Source organism: Macaca nemestrina, chromosome 16 (assembly GCF_043159975.1).
Source record: "Macaca nemestrina isolate mMacNem1 chromosome 16, mMacNem.hap1, whole genome shotgun sequence".
Classification (NCBI taxonomy): domain Eukaryota; kingdom Metazoa; phylum Chordata; class Mammalia; order Primates; family Cercopithecidae; genus Macaca; species Macaca nemestrina.
The window spans coordinates 94,100,240-94,126,180 of NC_092140.1; the positions used below are offsets into that span (position 1 = coordinate 94,100,240).

The 25,941-nt window shown below is 36.2% G+C and overlaps 1 protein-coding gene across 1 annotated transcript in view; it reads right to left on the reverse strand.

Annotated features, from left to right (window-relative positions):
• The window catches only part of LOC105485994 (BRCA2 DNA repair associated), an 88,828-nt gene that overhangs the window by 62,162 nt on the left and 725 nt on the right, over positions 1–25,941 (reverse strand). Inside the window, exons 2-11 of the mRNA XM_011748633.3 lie at positions 25,608–25,713; positions 22,806–23,054; positions 16,702–16,810; positions 15,739–15,788; positions 15,607–15,647; positions 15,278–15,392; positions 12,333–12,382; positions 10,799–10,910; positions 8,446–9,561; positions 625–5,568 (exon numbers count right to left, since the gene is read on the reverse strand). Coding sequence (XP_011746935.2) covers positions 625–5,568; positions 8,446–9,561; positions 10,799–10,910; positions 12,333–12,382; positions 15,278–15,392; positions 15,607–15,647; positions 15,739–15,788; positions 16,702–16,810; positions 22,806–23,054; positions 25,608–25,674 — 6,853 coding nt within the window. The 5' untranslated portion in view covers positions 25,675–25,713. The remainder of the gene's footprint in view (positions 1–624; positions 5,569–8,445; positions 9,562–10,798; positions 10,911–12,332; positions 12,383–15,277; positions 15,393–15,606; positions 15,648–15,738; positions 15,789–16,701; positions 16,811–22,805; positions 23,055–25,607; positions 25,714–25,941) is intronic.

The following is a 25,941-nucleotide window of genomic DNA, read 5'->3' on the forward strand; positions in this document are numbered from 1 at the left end:
TGTTGGTCAGGCTGGTCTCAAACTCCTGACCTCAGGTGATCCACCCACCTGGGCTTCCCAAAGTGCTGGGATTACAAGGTGTGAGCGACCACACCCAGCCCTCATGGAAGGTGTTATTTGCATTTTATAGATAAGGAAACGGAAGCTATGTAACTAGTATAACTAAGTAGTATATATTACCCAGTACACGGTATAACCAGAAAGCAACTTTTAAAGTTCATATAAGTCAGAATCTGAACTTGCTATGTATATGAAAACGGTTAAGTTAGTATTATGCAGGTTTTGTTAAAAGAGTTTCAAATTTTCTAGAGAAACTCAAACTTTTTACCAGTAATTTCTCAATTATTATACTAATAATCTTTTGAAAATACATTAAGAGACCCTTAAAACATGATTTCTTGGCATACAGATTCAGAGATATCGAATCTGTATACCAAGAGTTAGAATCTGTACACAGATAATCTGTGTATCTGTATATCAAGCCATACTCCCCCAAACTAACTACGCAAAAATGGCTGAAAATACATACTTACTTTATAACATTCTTGTTAGCATACCAAGTCTACTGAATAAACACTTTAAAAATAGTGATTGGCAACATGAAAAGTAAAAACGAACACTTACCCGCTGAGATAAGGGCCTCTCCTCTCCTTTTTCCAATTCTTGAATTTGACAAAACCATTTCCTCATTTTGAGGACATGTAAAAAGAGAGTGTGTGGCATGACTTGGCAGTTCAGAATCTGTCAGTTCACCATCTTCCATAAAAGCTTTAGCAATTTCTACTGCTTCTGTTTCAAAGTAGTTTTCTGAATCTTTGGAGTAAGTAGAACAAACTTCTATATTTGTTTTCACAGGAACATCAGAAAAAGCTTCAGTTTTACCAATTTCCATTTTTACATTTTCAGGTGAAGCCTGTTCTTTTCCCAAAACATGAATGTTCTCAACAAGTGAGACTTTGGTTCCTAATGCCAACTGTTGTTTGTCTTGTTTAAATTGAGAGAGAGATGGAGAAACTTTAATAGAGTGATTATTTTCTGAAGAACCACCTTCAACATTAAAGTTATTTGATAAATTAAATTCTTTACTGCAGGCTTTTTCCATTTCTGAGTTTACACAGTGCTCTGGGGTTCTCTTATCAACACAAGGAAGTATTTTTGATACATTTTGTCTAGATGTAGGTGAATAGTGAAGACTATGCTCAGTTCTGATTATATCAAATTCCTCTAACATTCCCTTAACTTTGTGTAAGGAACTTTCTGAAATGGAAACTTGCTTTCCACTTGCTGTACTAAATCCAGAGAAAGCAGATGAATTTACCACATTATGTGAAAAGTCTTTTTGGGATGATATTAAATGTTTTGGAGTATGTATAGTAGTATTTTCTTCTCTTGTGAGCTGGTCTGAATGTTCATTACTTTTAAACAATACTTTGGAAAAGACTTGCTTGGTACTATCTTCTATTTCAGAAAACACTTGTCTTGCCTTTTGTAATGAAGCATCTGATACCTGGACAGATTTTCCACTTGCTGTGCTAAAAATCCCACAAGTATTTGTAGATGGGACTGACTTAGGAAGCTTCCCTATACTACATTTACATATATCTGAAGTTTCCAAACTAACATCAAAAGGTGACATTTTAGAAACTTGCTCCAATCCAGACATATTTTGGTTATGTTGTAAAATTTCTTCACTTTGAATGTCAGCAAAAACCTTATGTGAATGCATGCTACACTCATCACTATCTAGAGAGTTATGAAAAATATCCTCTGAATCATCCAATGCCTCGTAACAACCTGCCACAATTTTTGTTTGGCAAATATTTGATTTATTCTCATTGTTTTCCTTAATTACTTTACCGAAACTGTCTGTAAATATCTCTTTCACTTTTTTAATTGTTTCATGTGAAACACAAATGATTTTACCACTGGCTGTACTAAATGCAGGTGGCCCTACCTCAAAATTATTACAATTAGATATGGACAATTTAATGGCTGCATTTTTATTTTTGCAGGGTGAAGAGCTAGTCACAAGTTCCTCAACACAAATACCTTCATTTACAGTTTGAGGGTATGTATTTGCATCTTTTACACTGGATATTACTTTGGAAAAACTAGTGTTTTTTTGGTCTTCAACTTTCTTCAATACTGGCTCAATACCAGAATCAAGTTTATTTTTTGAGAGATATCCCGAATCACTATATACTTCATCAGAAAGGTAGGAATAGCTGTTAGACATGCTACTGTTATTTAAAGTAGTATCTTGTTTTTCGGAGGGATGATTTTTGTCACTTTCAGCTATAGTATTCTTTGAATTATTTTCATACAAAGAATTTCCTACATAATCTGCAGTATTTATTCTTTCTGGTTGATCATCAAATATTCCTTCTCTAAGCCATTGTTTTGCTTCAAGTAATGAAGTTTGACTCACAGAACGTTTTCTACTACAACTTGTGTAAAAAGCCAAGGCTGAATTTTCAATGACTGAATAAGGGGACTGATTTGTGTAACAAGTTGCAGGACTTTTTGCTGTTTCTTTTTCTACATTTTCATGTACTTTAACTTTCAAAAAGATACTTTTTGACGTTTTGAGATTTTCAGTTTGTCTACACAAATGATCACTTAACAGCTTAGGTGGCACCACAGTCTCAATAGAAACAAGGTTTTTATCATTATTGAGAGAATTCTGCATTTCTTTACACTTTGGGGCAGTTGTGATCTCAACTGTTTCACACGCTAATTCAAGGTCTTTACAAGCCTCTCTGTACTTTAGGGTCTTTGCCCATTGATGGCTAAAACTGGTGATTTCACTAGTACCTTGCTCTTTTTCATCAAAAAGATTTTTCACTTTGTCCAAAGATTCCTTTGTAATTTTAACTTTTTTCCCACTAGCTGTATGAAAACCCAACAGAGTAGGTTCTTTGATCTTTTCATCACCTTGGGGTCGTTCCTGGAAGGTCACTAGTTGATTTCCAGTACCAACTGGGACACTTTCTTTCAGTATTTTGTTTTTAACTGTGTCTGTTTCCTCATGACTTAGAATGTCCATTTTGTTCTTTCTTATGTCAGAATGTAATTTAGAATTTAAGGAAAAGTTATGCAATTCTTCTGGTTTCGGATCAAAGAAATTTACAATTTTATTAAATGACTCTTTGGTGACACTAATATTTTTCCCACTTGCAGTCTGAAAAGATATATCAAAAGTCTCAAAATCTTTTATATTTTGCTGTGTTTTAGTAGCAGTTAACTGTTCTTTATTTGAAGTATTACCATGACATGTTTCTTGAGCTTTCACGACTTCCAAAAAAGTTAAATCTGACAAACCTTCTTTAATCTGAGTGTTTCCCTCCTTCATAAACTGGCCAGATAATTTAAGACATATGTTGTGCTGATCAGTAAATGGCAAGTCCTTTTCATCTTTATGAATACAAACGGTATCATTTTTACTTGAATCACTGCCAACAAATTCTAAGTTACGAGAATTTCTACTGGCAGCAGTATATTTGTTATCTTCATTTTCAGTATTTATCTTGTAATTTTCAGTAATTTCTTCAACAAAAGTCCCAGTAGTCATTTCAATATTATTTTGTAATATCAGTTGGCATTTATTTTTTCCACTTACAGTTTTATCATTATGATTTTCTATCTTAAACATTGAAACAACAGAATCATGAAATTTACTTGAAGATAAACTTATTGGATCTACTTCTGCAGAAGTTTCCTCACTAATATTCTCAATATCACTGAACAGTTTCACAGCTTTTTGCAGAGCTTCAGTAGAAACATTCAGTTTTACGCCATGAGCAGAATAAAAGCCCCTAAACTCCACTTCATTTTCATCTGTTAAATAACCAGAAGCACTTTTGTTACAGTCATTTTTCAACAAGCCAGCAAACTTTTGTTTAATTCCTACTGTACCTTCAAATTGCTTGCTGCTGTCTACCTGACCAATCGATGGGGCATTCATTATGACAAGACCAGCCTCTATGTTTTCCTCAGAAGTAGTATTTAAGATAGTCACCTGGTTTTCAGGCACTTCAAATGTATTCTTCTGCAATATGTAGCTTGGTTTTCTAAACTGAGTAAATTCAAACTGACTTCCCGATTCTTCTAATATAGTAGAAAGTTCTGTAATTTCTGCCTTTTGGCTAGGTGTTAAGTTATGGTTTGAATTAAAATCCTGCTTTGAAAATGACATCTGAGGGGTTATATGACTATTTTTACAATCAGAAACAACTACACTACTCTGTAAATGTGCAGATACAGTATTAATTGACTGAGGCTTGCTCAGTTTCTTTTGATTATCTAACGCCAAGGTATTTACAATTTCAACACAAGCTAAACTAGTAGGATACTGTTCTTCAATATCTTTGAAGAACATTTTGCTCTTCTTAATGTTATGTTCAGAGACCTTGATTTCCTTATTTGAAGCTGTTCTGAAAGTACCTCCAAAACTGTGATTTGAAATTGGATCTAAGGGTCCTGCCCATTTGTCCATGCAATCATTATTTTTGTCTGGAACTTTATCTATATTCAAGATGTCCGGTTGTAAATCTTGACCTAGAGTCATTTTTAGATGCTGCTTTACACTATTTTTGTTCTCCTCTGCAAGATCATAAACTATATTTGATGAGCCCAAATCTTTTTTAATCGACACTTGGGTTGCTTGTTTATCACCTATGTCTGCATATAAAACCATGGTAGAGTTCTTGAAAATGGGTTCATTTACACAAGTCAAGTCTGTTTCATGAAGTTCCTTAGTATTTCCTAAAGCAAAATTATTCCTTTCATTAGCTACTTGGAAGACAAAATTATTCTCATTGTCTGAGAAAAGTTCTTCAGAGTCTGGATTGACAGTTATTTTTGGAATTAAAGTAGTCTCTTCTTGATCTTTTTGGATTACTCTTAGATTTGTGTTTTGGTTGAATTGTACCTTTCTTGAAGGTGATGCTACTCTTATGTATTTTTCAGGTGGCAACAGCTCAACATGTTTAGAATTTTCACTTAAAGCACATACATCTTGATTCTTTTCCATGGGAATATTTTTGGTTAGTTCAAAATCAGACTCATAATTGTTACCTTTGAGCTCGTCTGACATTTTGTATGACTCTTTGCCTCTAGAAATCATGACTAGGTTTGACAGAACATCCTTGGAAGTAGGAGTTAAAATAAGAGTGCTGGCATTTTCATGGTCATATAAAGGACTTTTCTGGGATTGAAAGTCAGTATCACTATATTCTGCTTTTGAATGTTGTACTGGGTGATGTGCTGCAGCCAAGACCTCTTCTTTTATATCTGAAACTTTTCTGCTTTTTGGATCATTTTCATACTGCCCTTCCTGCAGAAACGACAGAGAATGAGCCTCTGGGGTAATAAATAACTGTAGTTTTTCCTTATTACATTTTGCTTCTTTATAATCAAGATCCTGAGAGATTATTGTATTATTAGAAGAACATGTTTCATTTCTAGAACATTTCCTCAGAATTGTCCCAAAAGAGCTGGTTAAGGACAAAGTTGGTTCTTCAGAATAATTCTGTGAACAGCTTCTTTTGACAGAAGAATGAAATAAACCTAAACATAAAAACACAAAGTGACAAAATTAAAGTACCATCAATCACATTCACTAAATATTTTTCACTAAGTTAAAAAGGTAGTGTTTGGGCACGGTGGCTCATGCCTGTAATCTCAGCACTTTTGGGAGGCTGAGGCAGGAAGACTGCTTGAGCCCAGGAGTTCGAGACTAGCCTGCAACATAGCGAGACCATGACTCTAAGAAAAATAAAAATTAGCTGGGTGTGGTGGTGTATGCATGTGGTACCAGCTACTCGGGAGGGTGAGGTGCAAGGACTGCTTGAGCCCAGGAGGTTGAGGCTACGGTGAGCTGAGATCACACCAGTGCACTCCAGACTAGGTAAAAGAATGAGACAGTCTCTAAAAAATAAAAATAAATAAAAAGGGTAGTGTTCAAAACACAAATTACATGAGAATAAGTGAATGTCAAATTTAAAGCAGAAAGAATCCTAAATATGCTCTATGTTTTAGTTATTACATTTTTTAGCTAAAGATAAATTAGAACTAAGTTTTTTTTTTAATAACAGGTACCAACTCAATCAAAATTAGTATCGAGGTCAAGGAAGTAGCTAGCTACCATAAACAAAACTCAAAGTAATTTTTATTGGAAAATAAAATTGAAAAAATTTCATTGCTATTAATACAGGTGTGAACAGAAAAGCAAGGCATAGAAAAGGAATTAGAAAAGTAACAATTTTCTTAATTTTTTCACATTGAAAAAAACAAAACCACAATTTTTAAAAACAGGGTCCATATACTAAAAGCCTGAAAGATGACCTAATCTCAATGATAAAGGCAAATGAGTTCAACTGCTCTGTTAAATTTCTTGACCCTCTGAATTTTCTACTCACCAGTTCTTAATTGCATTTTATTTCATCAGTGATCACATTTATTTCATCAGTGATCACATGTATTAGCTCTTTTTTTTTTTGAGATGGAGTCTCGCTCTGTCACCTAGGCTGGAGTGCAGTGGTGTGATCTCAGCTCATTGCAACCTCCATCTCCCAGGTTCAAGTGATTCTCCTGCCTTAGCCTCCAGAGTAGCAGGGATTATAGGCACATGCCACCACATCTGGATAGTTTTTGTTTTTTTATTAGAGATGGGGTTTTACCATGTTGACCAGGCTGGTCTCGAACTCTTGACCTTAAGTGATCTGCCTGCCTTGGCCTCCCAAAGTGCTGGGATTATAGGCATGAGCCACCGCGTCTGGCCTATATTAACTTTTTCATTGGCTTTAACTATGATATGCATAGTATCAAACATTTTCCTCTAAAAATTTAACCCAAACTTCAAACAGTTCTGTACTCTGGTCTCACCAACTCTACTATTCACTGAGCTATTCATTAAAATCTTCTCATAGGTAGATAAAATCACTTTGTAAACACACAGTTTAGTTGCTAAGTGAACAGTTGTAACAACAAAGAGGACAGAGTTACACCGTAGAGATGCCGAAATAGAGCAATAACAGTACGCAATCTTCAAAATATTTAAGAAAATTATGTAACAACAACAGCAATAAATCATTATTTTAGAACCGGCCTACATTAAATTTAGCTAGTACTACCTTTTTTTTTTTTTTTTTGGGACAAGGTCTCATTTTGTAGCCCAGGCTGGAGTGCACTGGTACAATTTTGGTTCACTGCAGCCTCAGTCACTTGGGCTCAAGTGATGCTCCCATCTGAGCATCCTGGGTAGCTACAACATCAGAAGCATGCCACCATGCCTGGGTATTTTAAATATTTTGTAGAGATGGGGTCTTGCTAAGTTGCCCAGGGTGTTCTTAAACTCCTGACCACAAGTGATCCTCCTGCCTTAGCCTCCCAAAGTGCTAAGATTACAGGCATTAGCCACTATATCTAGCCTAATTTTTTTAACATGCTTTAGAGAAAAATACATAGTAAATACCAACATATATTTATAGAGTTGTCCAATTTGTGTATAATAAACACTTTTTAAATTAAAGCAGGAATTAGCTAGCCAAGCTCTGAATGTTTATGAATCAAAAACTGTCTCAAGTTGTTGGCTGGAATGTAAATTAGTTCAACCATTGTGGAAGACAGTGTGGCAATTCCTCAAAGACTTAGAACCAGAAATACCATCTAACTCAGCAATCTCATTACTGGGTATATACCAAAGGAATAAAAATCATTCTATTATAAAGATACATTCACATGTATGTTCGCCGCAGCACTATTCACAATAGCACAGACATGGAATCAACCCAAATGCCCATCAGTGACAGACTAGATAAAGAAAATGTGAAACTATACACCATGGAATACCATGCAGCCATAAAAGGAACAAGATCATGTCCTTTGCAGGGACATGGATGGAGTTGGAAGCCATTATCCTAAGCAAACTAATGCAGGAACAGAAAACCAAACATCACATGTTCTCACTCATAAGTGGGAGCTGAACAATGAGAACACACGGACACAGGAAGGGGAACAACACACACTACGGTCTGTCTGGAGGTGGGGTGTGCTGGGGGAGGGAGAGCATCAGGAAAAATAGTTAATACATGTTGGGCTTAATACTTAGGTGAAGGGTTGACAGGTACAGCAAACCAACATGGCACACGTTTACCTATGTAACAAACCTGCACGTCCTGCACATGTACCCTAGAACTTAAAATAAAGCTGTCTCAAGAGTGACGGATATATACATACTATGCAAACTTATCTACCATGTTTGAGTGACCTGATTCTAAACACTGGTAATTAAAGACCTAAACAATAATGCATACAGACAATGCCTAAGATTAAATATAAGATACGAAGATTTTAAAAAGCACAAAAAAACACATAAGGAATCATCATCTATAAAACTATATGTATTATTTACTCAAAAAAAAAAAAAAAAAAAGAGAAAGGTACCTGAATCAGCATTTGCAAATGTAAGTGGTGCTTCAAAAGCATTTGCTTCAAATTGGGCTGAACAGTTCATTAGTTCTGATTTTTGGTCTTTCGGTATTTTTTTTCCTTGATAAGATGTTTCATCACGTATAGCATAAATAAACTTATTTGTTTTCTTTTTCAAAGTAGATATTAAACCTGCATTCTTCGAAGCTACAGAAGTCTGTGTGGTGGCAGCTGGCCAGCTTCCATTATCAATTGAATTTGGACATAAGGAGTCATCCTTCCGTGAGCAAACAGTATGTATTTCCAGTCCACTTTCAGAGGCTTCAGTTTCTTTTTTAAAGTTTGGATCAGTCACATGACCTGAAAAACTTGCATTGAAAGTCTCTTTAGGTGATTCTCTTATTCTGAATATAGACTTTTTGATACCCTGAAATGAAGAAGCCATTGGAGAAGTTTCAGATACTGCCTGCTTTACTGCAAGAATGTAGTCTCTGTGAGATTCAAGATGCTGCTCTTCATCTCTCTTATTTACCACTGTTTCCTCATTTAATGGCTTCTCTGATTTTGGTAGGCTAGAAATATGTGGCAAAGAATTCTCTGAAGTAAGAAAATCTTTCTTTCTTTCATTCTCTGTGTTTAATAGGTCTTTTTCTGAATTATTTTGGTCACAAGAAGAAATATGCAATAGGGGTATTTTCTCCATCTGGGTTCCATTTAGACCTGAAAGGGTTAGTTGAGACCATTCGCAGGCCAAAGATGGTACAACTTCCTTGGAGATTTTGTCACTTCCACTCTCAAAGGGCTTCTGATTTGCTACATTTGAATCTAATGGATCAGTATCACTTGATTCCATTTCAGATACAAATGAGTATTTTTCTTTCACTTGGTTTTTAGATTTTTCACATTCATCAGCGTTTGCTTCATGGAAAATTTTTTTCCTAGTCTTGCTAGTTCTTACTTTTTGTAGATTTCCTGTTCCACATTTAGAAAAACATAATGAAAAACTATCTTCTTCAGAGGTATCTACAACTGTTTCATATACTTCATCTTCTAGGACATTTGGCATTGACTTTCCAATGTGGTCTTTGCAGCTATTTACTTTAAATGAATTCCCTAATGTTCTTCCAAATCCTGTTAAAGTATAAAACAGAAGCACATTAATGACATTTTATAAGCCATATAATTTACATTATTCTCATAACCTTTCTCATAGAAAAAGTATATGTAGAATATACTTAATATTACATGTCAGTATTTAAAGGGTTATTGTGAGTACTTGGCATTTTATTTTTTGACTAGTCACCCCTTCTCCTGTTCTCCTAGTAAAGCCTGATTCCCCTGATTCCAATGAACCTAAAGCCTTTTATTCATACAACAATCCCTAAAAATCTTTCTTTAGCAGTTCTACACAATTAAAACTCACCTAATCTTACCATATATACAATTAAATATTCTAAGACCTATCAAAACAGATGTTCCAAATCAATTTTGTGGCCGTATAAGGGTAAATCTGACTTTACATATGCATATACATACATACATGATACCACAGGCAAAAACAGATATCAAATCCTACAGTTATACAAACATACACACATACTAAGAAAAGTGCAATAATCCATGACCTGATTAGGTAAACTATGGTATATCTAAACTACATTTACTTTCTAATTAGAAAAAAAAGCTCAGATTTTGTTAATTATATATCTTACTGTCTCTGAAAATTTTCAATAGGCTTTGTTTTTGTGTCACAACCACATATTGAACAGTACTATCTTATACGGTATTTAAATACCGTCATGGAAATCAAATTAGTTTCTCTTTTTTTCCATTGAGACAGGGTCTCACTCTGTCGCCCAGGTGGGAGTGCAGTGGCACAAACACAGCTCACTGCAACCTTGACCCCCTGGGCTTAAGCGATCCTCCCACCTCAGCCTCCTGAGTAGCTGGGATCACAGGCACATCAAGTTAGTTTCTACTCTCAATACTTTAAGATAAAACACTACTTCAGTAGTCAAGAAAGGAAAAGTAATGTATTTTCTCTTTAAGAAAAGAGGAGCAATCCTTCAATGGTGCCAATTAAAAACAGTAGTTCAAGCTGGGCACGGTGGCTTATGCCCATTTGAGACCAGCTTGGCCAACATGGTGAAATGTCATCTCTACTAAAAATACAAAAAGTAGTCGGGCGTGGTAGTGCATGCTTGTAATCCCAGCTACTTGGGAAGCTGAGGCAGGAGAATCGCCTAAGCACAGGAGGCAGAGGTTGCAGTAAACTGAGATTATGGGTGACAGCGCAAGGCTCCATCTCAAAAAAAAAAAACCCAAAACAATAACAAAAAACTGTAGTTCAACTAAACAGAGGACTTACTATGACTTGTAGCTTCTCTTTGATTTGTGTTTTCACTGTCTGTCACAGAAGGGATACATCTATCATTTTTCTTCAGACTTTTATCATGGTTAGAAAAATAGCTTTTCACATTCTGCAAAAAGTATAGTTTAAAAATCACTAGTATAAAAACTCTCAATGCAAATATAGTAGTAGTACCCCCTTATCCATGGTTTCACTTTTGGTGATTTCAGTTACCTGCAATCAAACTAGGTCCAAAAATTTTTAATGGAAAATTCCAGAAGTAAGCAATTAATAAGTTTTAAATTGTGTGCCATCCTGAGTAGTGTGATGAAATCTTGCACCATTACGATGTGGAAATCTTAGGAAAGGAAAATGGAAATGGAGAAAACTTGCACCATCTTGCTCCATCCCACTTGGGACATGAATCATCCCTTTGTCCAGCGATAGTATCCAGGCTGTATATGGGACTCACCTGTTACTCACTTAGTAGTCTTGGTTATCAGATCGGCTATTGTGGTACCACAGTGCTTGTGTTCAAGTCACCCTTATTTTACTTAACAATGGCCCCAAAGCACAAGTGTAATGATGCTGGCAATTCAAATATGCCAGAAAGAAGCCATAAAGTGCTTCCTTTAATTGAAACAGTGAAAGTTCTCGACTTAAGGAAAAAAAAATGTACTGCAAAATCTATGGTAAGAACAAATCTATCTGTGAGATTGTGAAGGAGGAAGACATATGAGCTGGTTTTCCTGTCACAGCTCAAACTGCAAAAGTTATGGCCACACAGTGCACCATAGAAATAAAAAAGGTATTACATTTGTGGGTAGAAAACATGAACAGATTGTTTTGATTGACAGCTACACATTATGCCAGAAAGCATAGAGCCTATACGAAAACTTTGGCAAGGGATCTCCTGAAACAAATGATACCAAGCCATTTACTGCAAGTAAGGGAATGTTACACAGATTCAAGAATAGGTTTGGACTGAAAAATATAAAAATTTTTATTTTTATATTCATCTGCTGATGAAACTGCTGCCACACGAGTACAGAACAATAAGGTATTTTGAGACAGAGAGACAAAACATTCACATAACTTTTATTACGGTATTTTGTTATAATTGTTCTATTTTATTATTAGTTCTTGTTAATCTCTTACTGTGCCTAATTTATGAATTAAACTTTATCACAGGGTATGTGCTTATAGAAAAAAACATTATAGGTATATATACATAAATACTACACATATTTTTAATATACTTATAGGGTTCGGTACTATCTAAGGTTTCAGGCATTCACTGGGGGATATTGGAATGTATACCCCATGAATAAGACGGGACTACTGTATATATTGTATATATGCAACTTAAACAGAGACAGCAGAGTTTCACAGAAAGGTAAAATCACATATAGCATCAGGTTTAGAGACTTTTTCAAAGGCTTAGATAAATTACAGATTAGGAAATTAAAAATTTTAAGATAAATAATTTAACAAGGCATTCCAAAATTGTTAGCAGTTTCAACAGTCTAATCAATTTGTCATATTTACTTACAGCAGTAGTATCATGAGGAAATAGAGTTTCAGATGCTTCCTCATTTCTGACTGCAAGACAAAAATTTATGTGTATTGTATATTATCACTAGAATGCAAAAACTCATTTTTTGTCAGACATCAAAAAGCACATCTACTATTTGATTACGTGACACATTTGAAACAAAATGAATTGATTCAAGTACTCAAGTATAGTAACTAGAAAGGTCAGTCAACACAGTGAATAAACTATACTTCCTTCCTTCGTACTACTCACAAGGTGGTAAGATACGGCTTAGTGATCATTACTTTATGGTAATACTGTCCACAATGAATTGGAAAATCAGATGATGTTGTGAGGTTATGACTTAAAAGCTAAAGCTTGGAGACTTTAGCATTCATTTAGATAATATTAAAGCCTAAAGGCATACTGTATGTTAAACACGTCTTTTCAAAATGATTTTATCCATATTATTTCATCTAAGCAACAGAATAGGGTTTACTCCCGGCTAAAGATGAATCAAAATAGAATGTTATTTTGCTAGAATAAACAAAATATAATACTGGTTTGGGAATAAATTAAGCTCGGGCTTTGAGTACAACCTAGTTATACATACACACACACACACACACACACACACACACACTTTATGACTGCACACATACATGGGCACACAACAGTCAAGTAAATACGTTTTACAAAACAAACTTTACTGTGTGTAGGACTTCTGGATAAAATACAAGACACCTCATTAAATTTGAATTTCAGATAAACAACGAATAATTTTTTAGTGTTAAGTATGTCTCAAAATTATTCGCTGTTAATCTGAAGTCTAAATTTAACTAGGTATACTGTATTTTTTATTTTCTAAACCCTAACTACGTGATGTACTCAGAATTTTCATTACATTTAAAAAGAGCAGATATGACTCACAAAATAAGTTTCACAACTATTAATAGGTCATAATCTGCAAATTGAGAAACAATGATCTGGCCCAGTATCTTCTTAGAAAAAAAAATGTGGCTGAGATGGGCAGATCACTTGAGGTCAGGAGTTCGAGACCACACTGGCCAACCCAGTGAAACTCCCTCTCCACTAAAAATACAAAAATTAGTTGGGTGTGGTGGTGGGTGCCTGTAATCCCAGCTACTCAGGAGTCTGAGGCAGGAAAATTGCTTGAACCCGGAAGGCAGAGGTTGCAGTGAGCCGAGATGGCACCACTGAACTCCAGCTTGAGCAACAGAGCGAGACTCTGCCTCAAAACAAAAGAAGAAAAAGAATGTTAATGAATACTTACTTTTTTTCCCATTATTATTCAATCTTTCATCCTTTGCCTATAAACTGTGATGTGTTTGTTTAGATGAACTTCCAAATACTTGTTTGTACTATAATCATATTTATTTACAGGTATTTATTTAAACATATGTTTATTATCTCATAAAAATAAAAAAGAATGGTCACAGGTGGGTGTGGTGGCTGCTTGAGCTCAGGAATTTGAGACAAGTGTGGGCAACATGGCAGGGCCCACCTTCACAAAAAATACAAAAAAAATTAGCCAGGACTGGTAGTACACTGGTGGCATGGTACCTGTAGTCCCAGATACTTGGAAGGCTAAGAGGTAGAAAGATTAATTGAGCCTGGGAGGTTGAGGCTGCAGTGAACTGCGACTATGCCACTGCACTCCAGCCTGGGCAACAGAGAAGAACCTTGTCTCAATTTAAAAAAAAAAAAAGTCACAACTTTTCAAATACTAAGTCATGATTAGCCAAATCTCAGCTACTCCGAGATCTTTAAGTAGTTTTATAACAGGAAGTATTTTTTTTTTTGAGACGGAGTCTCGCTCTGTCGCACAATAAGTAGTTTTATAACAGAAAGTTTTTTTGGTTTTTTTTTTTTTGAGATGGAGTCTTGCACTGTCGCACAGGCTGGAGTGCAATGGCGTGATCTCAGATCACTACAAGATTCGCCTCCCAGGTTCACACCATCCTCCTGCCTCAGCCTCCTGGGTAGCTGGGACTACAGGTGTCTGCCACCACGCCCAGCTAATTTTTTCTATTTTTAGTAGAGATGGGGTTTCACCATGTTAGCCAGGATGGTCTCGATCTCCTGACCTCGTGATCCTCCTGTCTCAGCCTCCCTGTCACCCAGGCTGGAGTGCAGTGGCACAATCTCAGCTCACCGCAACCTCTGCCTCCCGGGTTCAAGCAATTCTCTTGCCTCAGCCCCCAAGTAGCTGGGATTACGGGTGTGTTCTACCACACCTGGCTAATTTTTGTATTTTTAATAGAGACAGGGTTTCACCACATTGTACAGGCTGGTCTCAAACTCCTGGCCTCATGTGATCTGCCCTTCTCAGCCTCCCAAAGTGTTGGTATCACAGGCATGAGCCACTGCAACCAGCCTACAATTGGAAATATTTCTAGATCCTAGTAACAGAAACTATGGTGAGACTGCAAATAGTTTACAGTTTAATGAATGGATAAATTAAATATTGCAGTTTATCACATAGTTGTGTAATTTACACTTGTGAAATTTAAGACCTCAACTCAGTACTACTGGCAATACAGACCTTAGAACACATTTAAGTAGAGAAAACAAAAGCTTATTTAATGCTGCTTTAATGCCCTAATTACCACAATCATCTGTAAAAAAAAAAAAAAAACAGTCACACCAAATACTGCCTCTTAAATGCTTGTATGGGCCAGTAAAGGAATATTTGTAAGCTATTCTACATTAATCACATCGTACTAAAACATAACGCTTGACCCCGGTGGACAGACTACCACTTAATGTATTTGTATTTATCCCAATCTACACTTAATAGAATAAAATTATTGTCAACTACTAACACAATTATCAAAGACATTATCTAATATTTTCTTTTCATATTTTCAACAGAAGTATTAGAGATGACAATTATCAACCTCCTCTGCTCTTTCTTGTAAATATACATTTGCTATTATTACCTATGAGCACAGTAGAACTAAGGGTGGGTGGTGTAGCTAAAGAACTTGACCAAGACATATCAGGATCCACCTCAGCTCCCAGACTTTCAGAAATATGTTTTGGAGTCTGACGACCCTGGGAGGAAATAAGAGTTTATTTTTTTACAGAAATGCCCTGATCATTAAGGACATTATTTTTTCATTCACTTTTTATTTCACTTATCGTTTACTGAATGCCTATATGAGGAAGAATGCTAGGTACAGATTTGTAAATCTCAGGGGAAAGGTATAACGCTATTTTCAAATTCTCAATTACTAAGTCATAAAAATAAACCAGGTAGAATATTTACCTTCACAAACTTTGGTGTATGAAACAAACTCCCACATACCACTGAGGGTAAAAAAGGGGAAAATTGTTAAGTTTTAATTTTATTAACATTTCTTAGTATTCTAAGAATAAAAAGCATTGTTTTTAATCATACCTGACTTATCTCTTTGTGGTGTTACATGCGTACACTGTAGAACAACAGGACTAAAATAAAACAAAGCAAATTCCTTAGGTTATTTTTAAAAAACTGGCAAAAACTAGTTTATCTTATTTTTAAAAGAAGATTCTCATTCATATAAATTGTTGGAATAGTACTTTTAGATATTTTATATTACTTTTTAAAAAGTAAATCTCTCATGAAGCATTAAGTAATCATCAAGTGATGTTTAAAATGCCAACATATATATACTCACAAATTTCAGCTGCTGGAAACTGTATATTTTAAACTCAAAACTTTGGTAAAGTAGGCCGGGCACAGTGGCTCACGCCTGTAATCCCAGCACTTTCAGAGGCCAAGGTGGGTGGATCACGAGGTCAGGAGATCGAGACCATCCTGGCTAACATGGTGAAACCCCATCTCTACTAAAAACACAAAAAATTAGCCAGGTGTGGTGGCAGGTGCCTGTGGTCCCAGCTACTTGGGAGGCTGAGGCAGGAGAATGACGTGAACTCGGGAGGCAGAGCTTGCAGTGAGCAGAGATTGCACCACTGCACTCCAGCCTGGGTGACAGAGACAGACTCTGTCTCAAAAAAAAAAAAAAAAAAAAAAAATTGTAAAGTAAATCATATTCTCTCCAAAGATGAAAAGTACACAATTTATTTTAAATTGATAATTCAAGGACAGACTTACTGCTTTTCACAACTGTTATGTTACTTAAAAAAATCACAGAATATACAGAAAACCAGCCAACTCAACATCACAAGAACAACTTGCATGTTTCTAACGTAAAAATTATTCTATTAAAAGACTCAACCTAAAAGATTATTTTAAAATATAATATCTTCCACCAGGCTCTTAGCCAAAATATTAGCATAAAAATCAGATTCATCTTCATAAAACAAATATATTTAGGGAAATGTTACATTTAAATATTTTAATATAATCACTTCATCATACCTTTCACTAAGACAGGAATTTAGAAGTGGACAGGTCACATCATCTGCTTGATGCATTTCAGCTTTCACTGTGCGAAGACTTTTATGTTTACTACTGGGAACATTCCTTCCTGAAACAGTACAATAATTCAGTGAGAATGTATATACTCTGGATTATAAATTTTCATTCTTTGGAAGTGTTTAAAAACAAAAAGTCTTATCTATACTGGGAAGAAGAATGTATAGGGAGTTGTCAGAAGAGGTTTTTCCGTTTGCTAATTAACCCCCAAAAAGAATGTCCCAAGCACAGTGGTTTATAATCCCAGGGCTGGCCGGGCGCAGTGGCTCACGCCTGTAATCCCAGCACTTTGGGAGGCTGAGACAGGTGGATAGGAGATCGAGACCATCTGGGCTAACACGGTGAAACCCCGTCTCCACTAAAAATACAAAAAAATTAGCCAGGTGTGGTGGTGGGCACCTGTAGTCCCAGCTACTTGGGAGGCTGAGGCAGGAGAATGGCATGAACCCGGGAGGTGGAGCTTGCAGTGAGCTGAGATAGCGCCACTGCACTCCAGCCTGGATGACAGAGGAAGACTCTGTCTCAAAATAATAATAATAATAATAATAATCATCATCATCATCATCATCATCTTCCCAGGGCTTTCAGAGACTCAGGTGGGAGGATTGCTTGAAGCAGGAGTTCAACACTGAACCCAGGAGCTTGAGCTATGGTTCATGCCACTGTACTCCAGCCTGGGAAAAAAGCAACATCTCATCTCTTTAAACAAAAAAAGAAAGAAAGAGAAAAAAGGAATAAGGGAAAAGACATTTACTGAAAGCCTACCAATGTACCAGATCTGACCATATCATTTCTGCTAAAAATCTTTCAAGATCTTACTTTTCAAGATCAAGTTAAACTCCAGAGTATCAAGGCCTTTCACAATTTACTTATTTTCTTCATTTTTAATTTTTGTAGGTACATAAGAAATACATATATTTATATGACAATTTACTTCTTAATTTTTATGATGCCATTCTTTTACAGTCTTTTTATCCATACCCAACCATGTGCATATCCTGAAAGAATGCTTTCTTTAATCTCTAGGACTTTGTACAAGCTGTTTCCCCTTCTTCGTTTCTCTTTACCTGGAACAACTCTTTCAGGCTTCCATTTAGAAACCACCTCCTCCAGAAAGCTTTAGTGATCCCTAAGGTAAGATTAAGTGTTTGCCCCTCCTATGTGTTCCCTGAAGAGTTTATCATACACTGTTCTTTCCCCCCCATTAGGCTGTGAGCAATCTGAGGCAGAGATTTTGTCATTTATCACTGTATCCCTAGCAACTAAAAAATGTCTGATATGTTAGTTACTCCTGAAATATTGACTGGAAGAATAAATTGGATATAATTAGACAAAGTGAGTTGCAGACAGTAATACATAATTTCTATTCTTATTGAACACATCTATTTTCTAAGAAAATAATGTTCAGAGTTTCTAAAGCTATAGGTGAAATCCAATTTACAGTTTTTCAATATTTCTATTTTCTGTATTAAAGTACATTATATTTGACTCTCCAGGGCATTAAGTACTCATACGCTTCCAATAGTTGAAGGTAACTGCAAATTTGGCACCTGAGGCACTTATTATTACTCTTAGAAAATAGTTGCTTTGGTTGGTCCTATAATCTCTAACTTAGCTTTTGAGAAAAATAAGCTCTATCAATGTTACTAAAATAACGCGAAGACCAAATATAAAACTATTTGCAGCAGCATAAATGTCTCATTATATTCTCATTTTTCAATTTAACATGGACTAGACATAATCATTAATAAAGCAAATGTATGTGTAATTTAAAAACCCCACTTCAACAAAATATCCCACGACCTTCTCTAATGAGATTTTTAATTAAAGATACTAAAAAGTAGCTAATTCTTGAAAGGAAATTGACTTTAAAAAATAAAACAAACAATGAGATACCACTACACACTTATTAGAATGGCTAGAATTCAAAACACGGACACACCAAATGCTGGTGGGGATGTGAGCAACAAGAACTCTCATTCACTGCTGGTGGGAATACAAAATGGAAGAGCTACTTTGGAAGACAGCTTGTAGTTTCTCATAAAACTAAACATACTCTTACTATATTATCCCACAATCGTGCTCGTTGGTGTGAACCAAAATGAGGTGAAAATATGTTCACACAAAAACCTGTTTGTGAATGTTTATACCAGCATTATTCATAATTGCCAAAATTTGGAAGCAGCCAAGATGTCCTTCAATAGATGAATGGATAAACAAGCTGTGGTACATCAATACGATGGAGTATTATTCAGCATGAAATCATTAAAAGACATGGAAGAACTTAAACACATATTGCTGTTGGGAACAGGCCCCCAAATCTGGCCATAAACTGGCCCCAAAACTGGCCATAAACAAAATCTCTGCAGCACTGTGACATGTTCCTGATGGCCATGACACCTACGCTGGAAGGTTGTGCATTTACTGGAATGAGGGCAAGGAACACCTGGCCCACCCAGGGCGGAAAACCGCTAAAGACATTCTTAAACCACAGACAATAGCATGAAAGATCTGTGCCTTAAGGACATGCTCCTGCTGCAGATAACTAGCCAGACCCATCCCTTTACTTCAGCCCATCCCTTTATTTCCCCCAAGGAATACTTTTAGTTAATCTATAATCTATAGAAACAATGCTTATCACTAGCTTGCTGTCAATAAATGTGTAGGTAAATCTGTGTTCAGGCTCTCAGCTCTGAAGGCTGCTGAGACCCCTGATTTCCCACTCCACACTGCTCTATTTCTGTGTGTGTGTCTTTAATTCCTCTAGCACTGCTGAGTTAGGGTCTCTACAATGGAGCCGGTCTCAGCATATTCCTAAGTGAAAGAAGCCAGTCTGAAAATGCTATATTCTGTATGATTGCAACTACATGACATTCTGGAAAAGGCAAAACTACACAAACAATAAAAAGATCAGTGGCTGCCAGGGGCTCAGGAGGAAGGATGGGTGAGCAAGTGGAACTCAAGAGATTTTTAGGGCAGCAAAACTATTCGGTATAATGCCATAATGGTAGATATATGACATTATACGTTTGTCAAAATCCATAGAACCATACAAAGGGTGAACTCTAATGTAAACTAAGGAGTTCAGTTAATAATAACACATCCATTTTAGTTCAACAATGAAAAGAAACCTTGCTATTAAAAAAAAAAAAGGTAAAAAAATGAACTAGGTGAAAAAAAGTTAATTACCAAATAAACATTTCACAAATAACCTGAAGATCTCATTAATAAGGTGAAGAATGGTAAGAGAAATGCGTATGATTTAATGCAAAACGAAGGACTGCTGAGAGGCAGAAACAGCACAATTCCTCATAGAACTTCAGGAATAATTTTTTAAAAAATAATATATTACATGTCAGAAATGAACAAAGCCGGTTGAAAAGCACAGTTTAAGTCTATTACTCTTACTTTTCAATACTGAATCTCAAGTAAATTTAAAAGCAAAAGGTCTCAAGAGACTAGTCAGCAGATTTATGTATTATAGACTTCAAAAAGTTAACTCCTTTGCAGGGAGTTGAGAGTGGCCTTATTAATTCCTTACTATCCTTCCTTGGTTATAGATCAATTCTAGCAGGTTATAATTAAAAACTTAGCCATTTGACCTTAGGTATATCTTTCAAGATTCAGCAAAAACTGCTTCATGGAGCTTTTTCTGACCAACTAGAGAGACGGCTGTTCACTTTTCATGCACTTAGTACATGCTCTTATATCACACTAGTATATTTATTTTTATGGAGGCAACCAAGATGTGCTCACAAGACTGAGTACTTAGATGTGTTTACAAGACATGCTTACAAGACTGAGTACTTAGAGGTCAAAGGACATCTTATTCACATTTGTATCCTTAATGCCGAGCAGGTTGCCAGGCACAAGTAAGCAGTAAGTATTTGCTGAATGGATGACTCCCTTATCCATTTCTATGACTGTTACTACTGTGTTCTAACTATGCTTTGCCCTGTCATTTGTTCCTTTTTTTGAATCCTCCATATCTAGACTACTGTAGAGTCCTATAGTTTTTTTTTTTTTTTGAGACGGAGTCTTGCTCTGTCGCCCAGGCTGGAGTGCAGTGGCGTGATCTCGGCTCACTGCAAGCTCCGCCTCCTGGGTTCACGTCATTCTCCTGCCTCAGCCTCCCGAGTAGCTGGGACTACAGGCGCCCACCACCACACCTGGCTAACTTTTTGTATTTTTAGTAGAGACAGGGTTTCATCCTGTTAGCCAGGATGATCCGCCCGCCTCGGCCTCCCAAAGTGCTGGGATTACAGGCGTGAGCCACCGCGCCCGGCCGAGTTCTATAGTTTTATCTCCCACATCTACGTTCACTGTTATTACTGTAATTCAGACACTTGTCTCTATCACCTAGACCATTACACATCCCCTAACTGATCTGCCTACCTCCAGCCTTTCTTTTCTATAGGGATCATTCAGGTAGTTTAAAATGTAGACTCATAGGCATCATTTCCAGAAATCATAAATCAAGAGATTCAGAGTGGGGCCTGGAATCTGCCCTTTCAACGAGCACTCTAGAAGATTCTAATGGCACAGGCATGACATTTTGAAAAATGTTATCTCCAAAGACTGCTGTTTGATCATTAGGCTTTCCAAAGCAAATAATACTAATACTCTGCAAATGTTTACTGAATCCTATGTATACTTGGTATCCAATAACATACATGAAAATATTTGCCCATTACCTATATTCTCTTTGTATATGCACTCCCTATTGCCATGAATTTCTTTCAAAGCATTGCTTATGTATGTCTCCTTCACTAGAAGCTCAATGAGAGCAGACAGGAAGTATTTCTCAGAAGCAGAAATAAGCCAAAATCGGAAAGATGAGCACGCAAATTAGCTAGACAAAAAAATAGGGAAGAAGAAGGTAAGTTGTGGGTAGAGGTAACAATATGTATAAAGAGCCAGAGAGCATGGTGGTTTTGAAAATGAAAAGAAATTCAGTAGGAATGAATGGTAAATAAAGATAGGTGAGGGGATGAATATGGCAAGCTGAGCCAAGAGTGTAAATCAGGGGCCTGATCACAAAGGAACTTGAAAGTCATATCAAGTTTAGATTTTGCTGTAAGGACAAAGGGAGATGATCAAAGGTTTGACACAATAAGTAGCATGATCAAATTTGCATGTGATTTCTCTGCTCAACAACCAACCAAATAAATTCAATTTCTTTAGCTTGGCATTCAATGCCTGTCTTTAGTCTGCCTTTTTGCCTTGTCTATTGGTCCCTTTCAGACACAAAACAACCAAAGTCAACCTGAATTACTTGCTATTTCCTGAACAAACTACATATTCTTCCTCTTGTTGTTACCTCTGCCTAGAACATTATCACTCTACCACATCTTCAAATTTCTTAATCTCACCTATCCTTCAAGGTTCAGCTCAAAGGAATAATTGCCTAACTCTGCCCAATACTATTTGCTTTTTCTTCTCAACTATCATTATATTTTTTTATATTTTTCTCTTGGCACATACTACATTCAACCTTACACTATACTTTATCTGCGTACTCTTTGTTCCCCTTCCTACACATTAATACTCTGAAGAAAAGGGAAAGTTCATTACTTATGTCAAGTAGGTAATAATTATCTGAATGACTGAATGTATAATCTTATCACATAATTGCTTAGAAACATGCAGCACCTACGCCAGGGAAACTCCTCCCAAATCATGATACTTACAGTATATTGGTAAAATAATCTCTGTCCTCTCCGATAGCCTGAAGAAATATAGTTTAATTAACAGCAAAACAAGTCCTAGGTGTTTTTCACATAAGAAAGACATAATTCAGCAAATCTCAGTTGGCAAACTTATCAAAGGAGGGATGAGAAAGAACTTTTACTATGTACCTACATTATTTAATTTAATCCAAAGCTATGAGACATTATTGTCATCGTCTCCATTTTTCGAGTGAGGAAAGTGAGGCCAGAGAGATTGATTTGCCCAGCATGATACAATTAATCAATGAGCTACGATTTTAACACAGGTTTGCCTGAATTCCTATAGTTCTCCCCAGTCTACCATATCGCATTACTTACCTAAGTCTAATCTGAATGTATCTAATTCTTTTACAGGAGATTGGTACAGTGGCAGAGTCAGCCCTTGATCTTTGAATATTATTGGAGTTGAAGCCAGCTGATTATAAGAGGGTTTCCTTTGTGGAGTTTTAAATAGGTTTGGTTCATAATTGTTGTTTTTATGTTCAGAGTCTTCTGCAGGTTCAGAATTATAGGGTGCAGCTTCTGAAGAAAGTTCTTCAAACCAATTAAGACTTATTGGTCCTAAATCTATTTAAAAAAAAAAAAAATCCCACCTTAGTTTTAACCAGTGACAGACAAATTTATGACCCAGAACAGTTAAAGATCGTAATAAGGAAAAAAATGCTTAAGATCTTGACTATGGATTACTTTCGTTAAGGCATATTAATTAAACAAGATCATTAATCCATTCTCTTGTGAATCTATAGAAAGGTGTAACAAGAGTTCACAAAAGTGACAAGATGGCATTTAACTATATTAATAAAAGCTGTATATATTAGTTTTTATTTTCATTTAATTAAATTTTATTTATTTTCTTATTATTCACGGTTCGGAATAAAAAACTATTCACATTAAGAATACACGCCACAGATAAAATTCGGCCAGGTGCGGTGGCTCACACCTGTAATTCCAACACTTTGGGAGGCCAAGGTGGGCGGATCACAAGGTCAGAAGATCGAGACCAACCTTGCTAACACATTGAAACTCCATCTTTACTAAAAATACAAAAAATTAGCCGAGCGTGGTGGCAGGCGCCTGTAGTCCCAGCCACTAAGGAGGCTGAGGCAGGAGAATGGCGTGAACCTGGGAGGCGGAGCTTGCAGTGAGCCGAGATCACGTCACTGCACTCCAGCCTGGGCAACAGAGCAACACTCCGTTTCAAAAAAGAAAAAAAAAAAAAGAATACATTCCACAGATAAAATTCAAATAATTCTGAAGAGTACACAAGATGTGGCAAATCTACGGGTATGAGGCACATGTGGACTCTCACATAACATGGGAATTCTCTCTTAAAGGGAAATGACAAATTTGTATTATGAGCTATCCACCCTCTACCATTACAGTTCCAAACTACTTTCATAATAACACTATGGAATCATTTCCCCTTTTCATGATGTTGACATTTGTATCAACAGTGCAAAGATGATGCTGGATAAAACTGCTGGCATATTTGCATGAGTTACGGCAGTGGCACCAAACTAACACTAGTAGTCATTATATTCCTTACCACTGTGTGTCCTTATTAAAAAAAAAAATAATGATGCCAGTTTAACATAAGAATGTCTCAATGAAGCAGTAAAAATTAATTTTAAAGCTCAATGCTTTAGCACGTCTTTTAATAATCTGACAAAATAGGAAGCATACATAAAGCATTTCTGCATGTTAAAGTACAATAGCGTCTAGAAAAGCACTCATGTATTGAGCTGTGATCTGAACAAGCAATTTTTTCAATGAAAAGTCATTTTTACTTGAAAGAACGGCTGACAAAGTAAGTTATTTCAACTTAAATAATTTGGTAGACATTTTCTCACAAATCAATGAAGTGAGCTTGTTGCTGCAAGGAAATCAGAGTTTCAAATGAAAATTAGAATTTCCAGTGGCTCATTTCTACCCAATCTTAAAAGACTGTTCTGAGATCCATGGTGATGTTAATGAATGTCATTTTTAAAATACTGTTTAATGCAATGTATTAACATTTGGAAACTTTGTATAATTCAGAATGTCACTATCTTCCAAATAATCACTGCACGATGTTGCACCATGGAAAGACCTATGGTATATCTATTAGATCTTTGAAAAATCTATGCAAAGTACAAGGAAAAATACCAAGTAACTGAAGACTATTAAAATATTCCTTTTTTCAACTATCTAGCTGTGTGAGGTTAATTTTTTTCATATACTTCTACCAAAATAACAGATTTGACTCAGATAAGTGAATCCAGCTATCTCTATTTAGCCAGACATTAAAGAGAACTGCAAAAACGTAAAAATTATTCCACTCAACTTGTTTTCAAAAAGTTATTTTTCCTAAGAATATTGTGATAATATGCAATGGGTTAGCTTTCATTATTTTCAAGTAAATTAATAACTTTCAGTTCTTAGTTTTTTTTTTTTTTTTTTTTTTTTAAACAGAGTCACGCTATGTGGCCAGGCTGGAGTGCAATGGCCAGATCTTGGCTCACTGCAACCTCCGCCTCAGGGGTTCAAGCGATTCTCCTGCCTCTGCCTCTGCCTCCTGAGTAGCTGGGATTACAGGCACGGGCCACCACGCCCAGCAAATTTTTTGTATTTTTAGTAGAGACAGGATTTCACCATGTTGGCCAGGCTGGTCTTGAACTCCTGGCCTCAAGTGATCCGCCCACCTCGACCTCCCAAAGTGCTGGGATTACAGGCGTGAGCCACCGTGCCCGGCCCTAAATTCTTAGTTTTAAATTTCTAATATGGTAAGCTACATAAACAAAAGGACTCCGGGGGTCCTAGATCATTTTTAAGAGTATAAGGAGTACTGAAACCAAAAACTTGGACAACTTCTGCCATAAAGTAACATTAATGCTTCTGATTTATTAGTAATTCTTCCTACTGCTAGTCAAGGGGCCAGTTTCCTCTTTATCCACTAGAGGCTCTATATTTATCATCTGGTTGACCTGCAAACGATGATTATGTTGTTAACTGGATTTATGCATACATAAGGAACAGTTTATGGTTCTAAGCAAAACTGTGACGTATTGGGTTTTTAGCAAGCATTTTTTAGAAAACAATTTCTCGGCGTAATTTATAAAGTTATATAAAAATTTTCAATACCTGCTTTGTTGCAGCGTGTCTTAAAAATTTCAAAAAATGTTGGCCTCTCTTTGGATCCAATAGACATTTTTACCTACAATATTCCTCCAACGCCTGGTAAGTCAGTCTGCAAAACAGAAGACCAAAATGCACTTACACAGGGATGCATTCCTTAATATGTGACCGAGGTAAAAATCAGAAGCGCTGGAAAATTTATCTGAAATTCAGTCCCAGCTCCTGGAACGATAACAGCTTACTGTGAGGTTGGGAACATTTTACAGTCGTGCTGTCCAAACAGGTGCCACTAGCCACATGAAGCACTCGAAACGTGGCTAGTGCGACTAGAGAAGAGGAT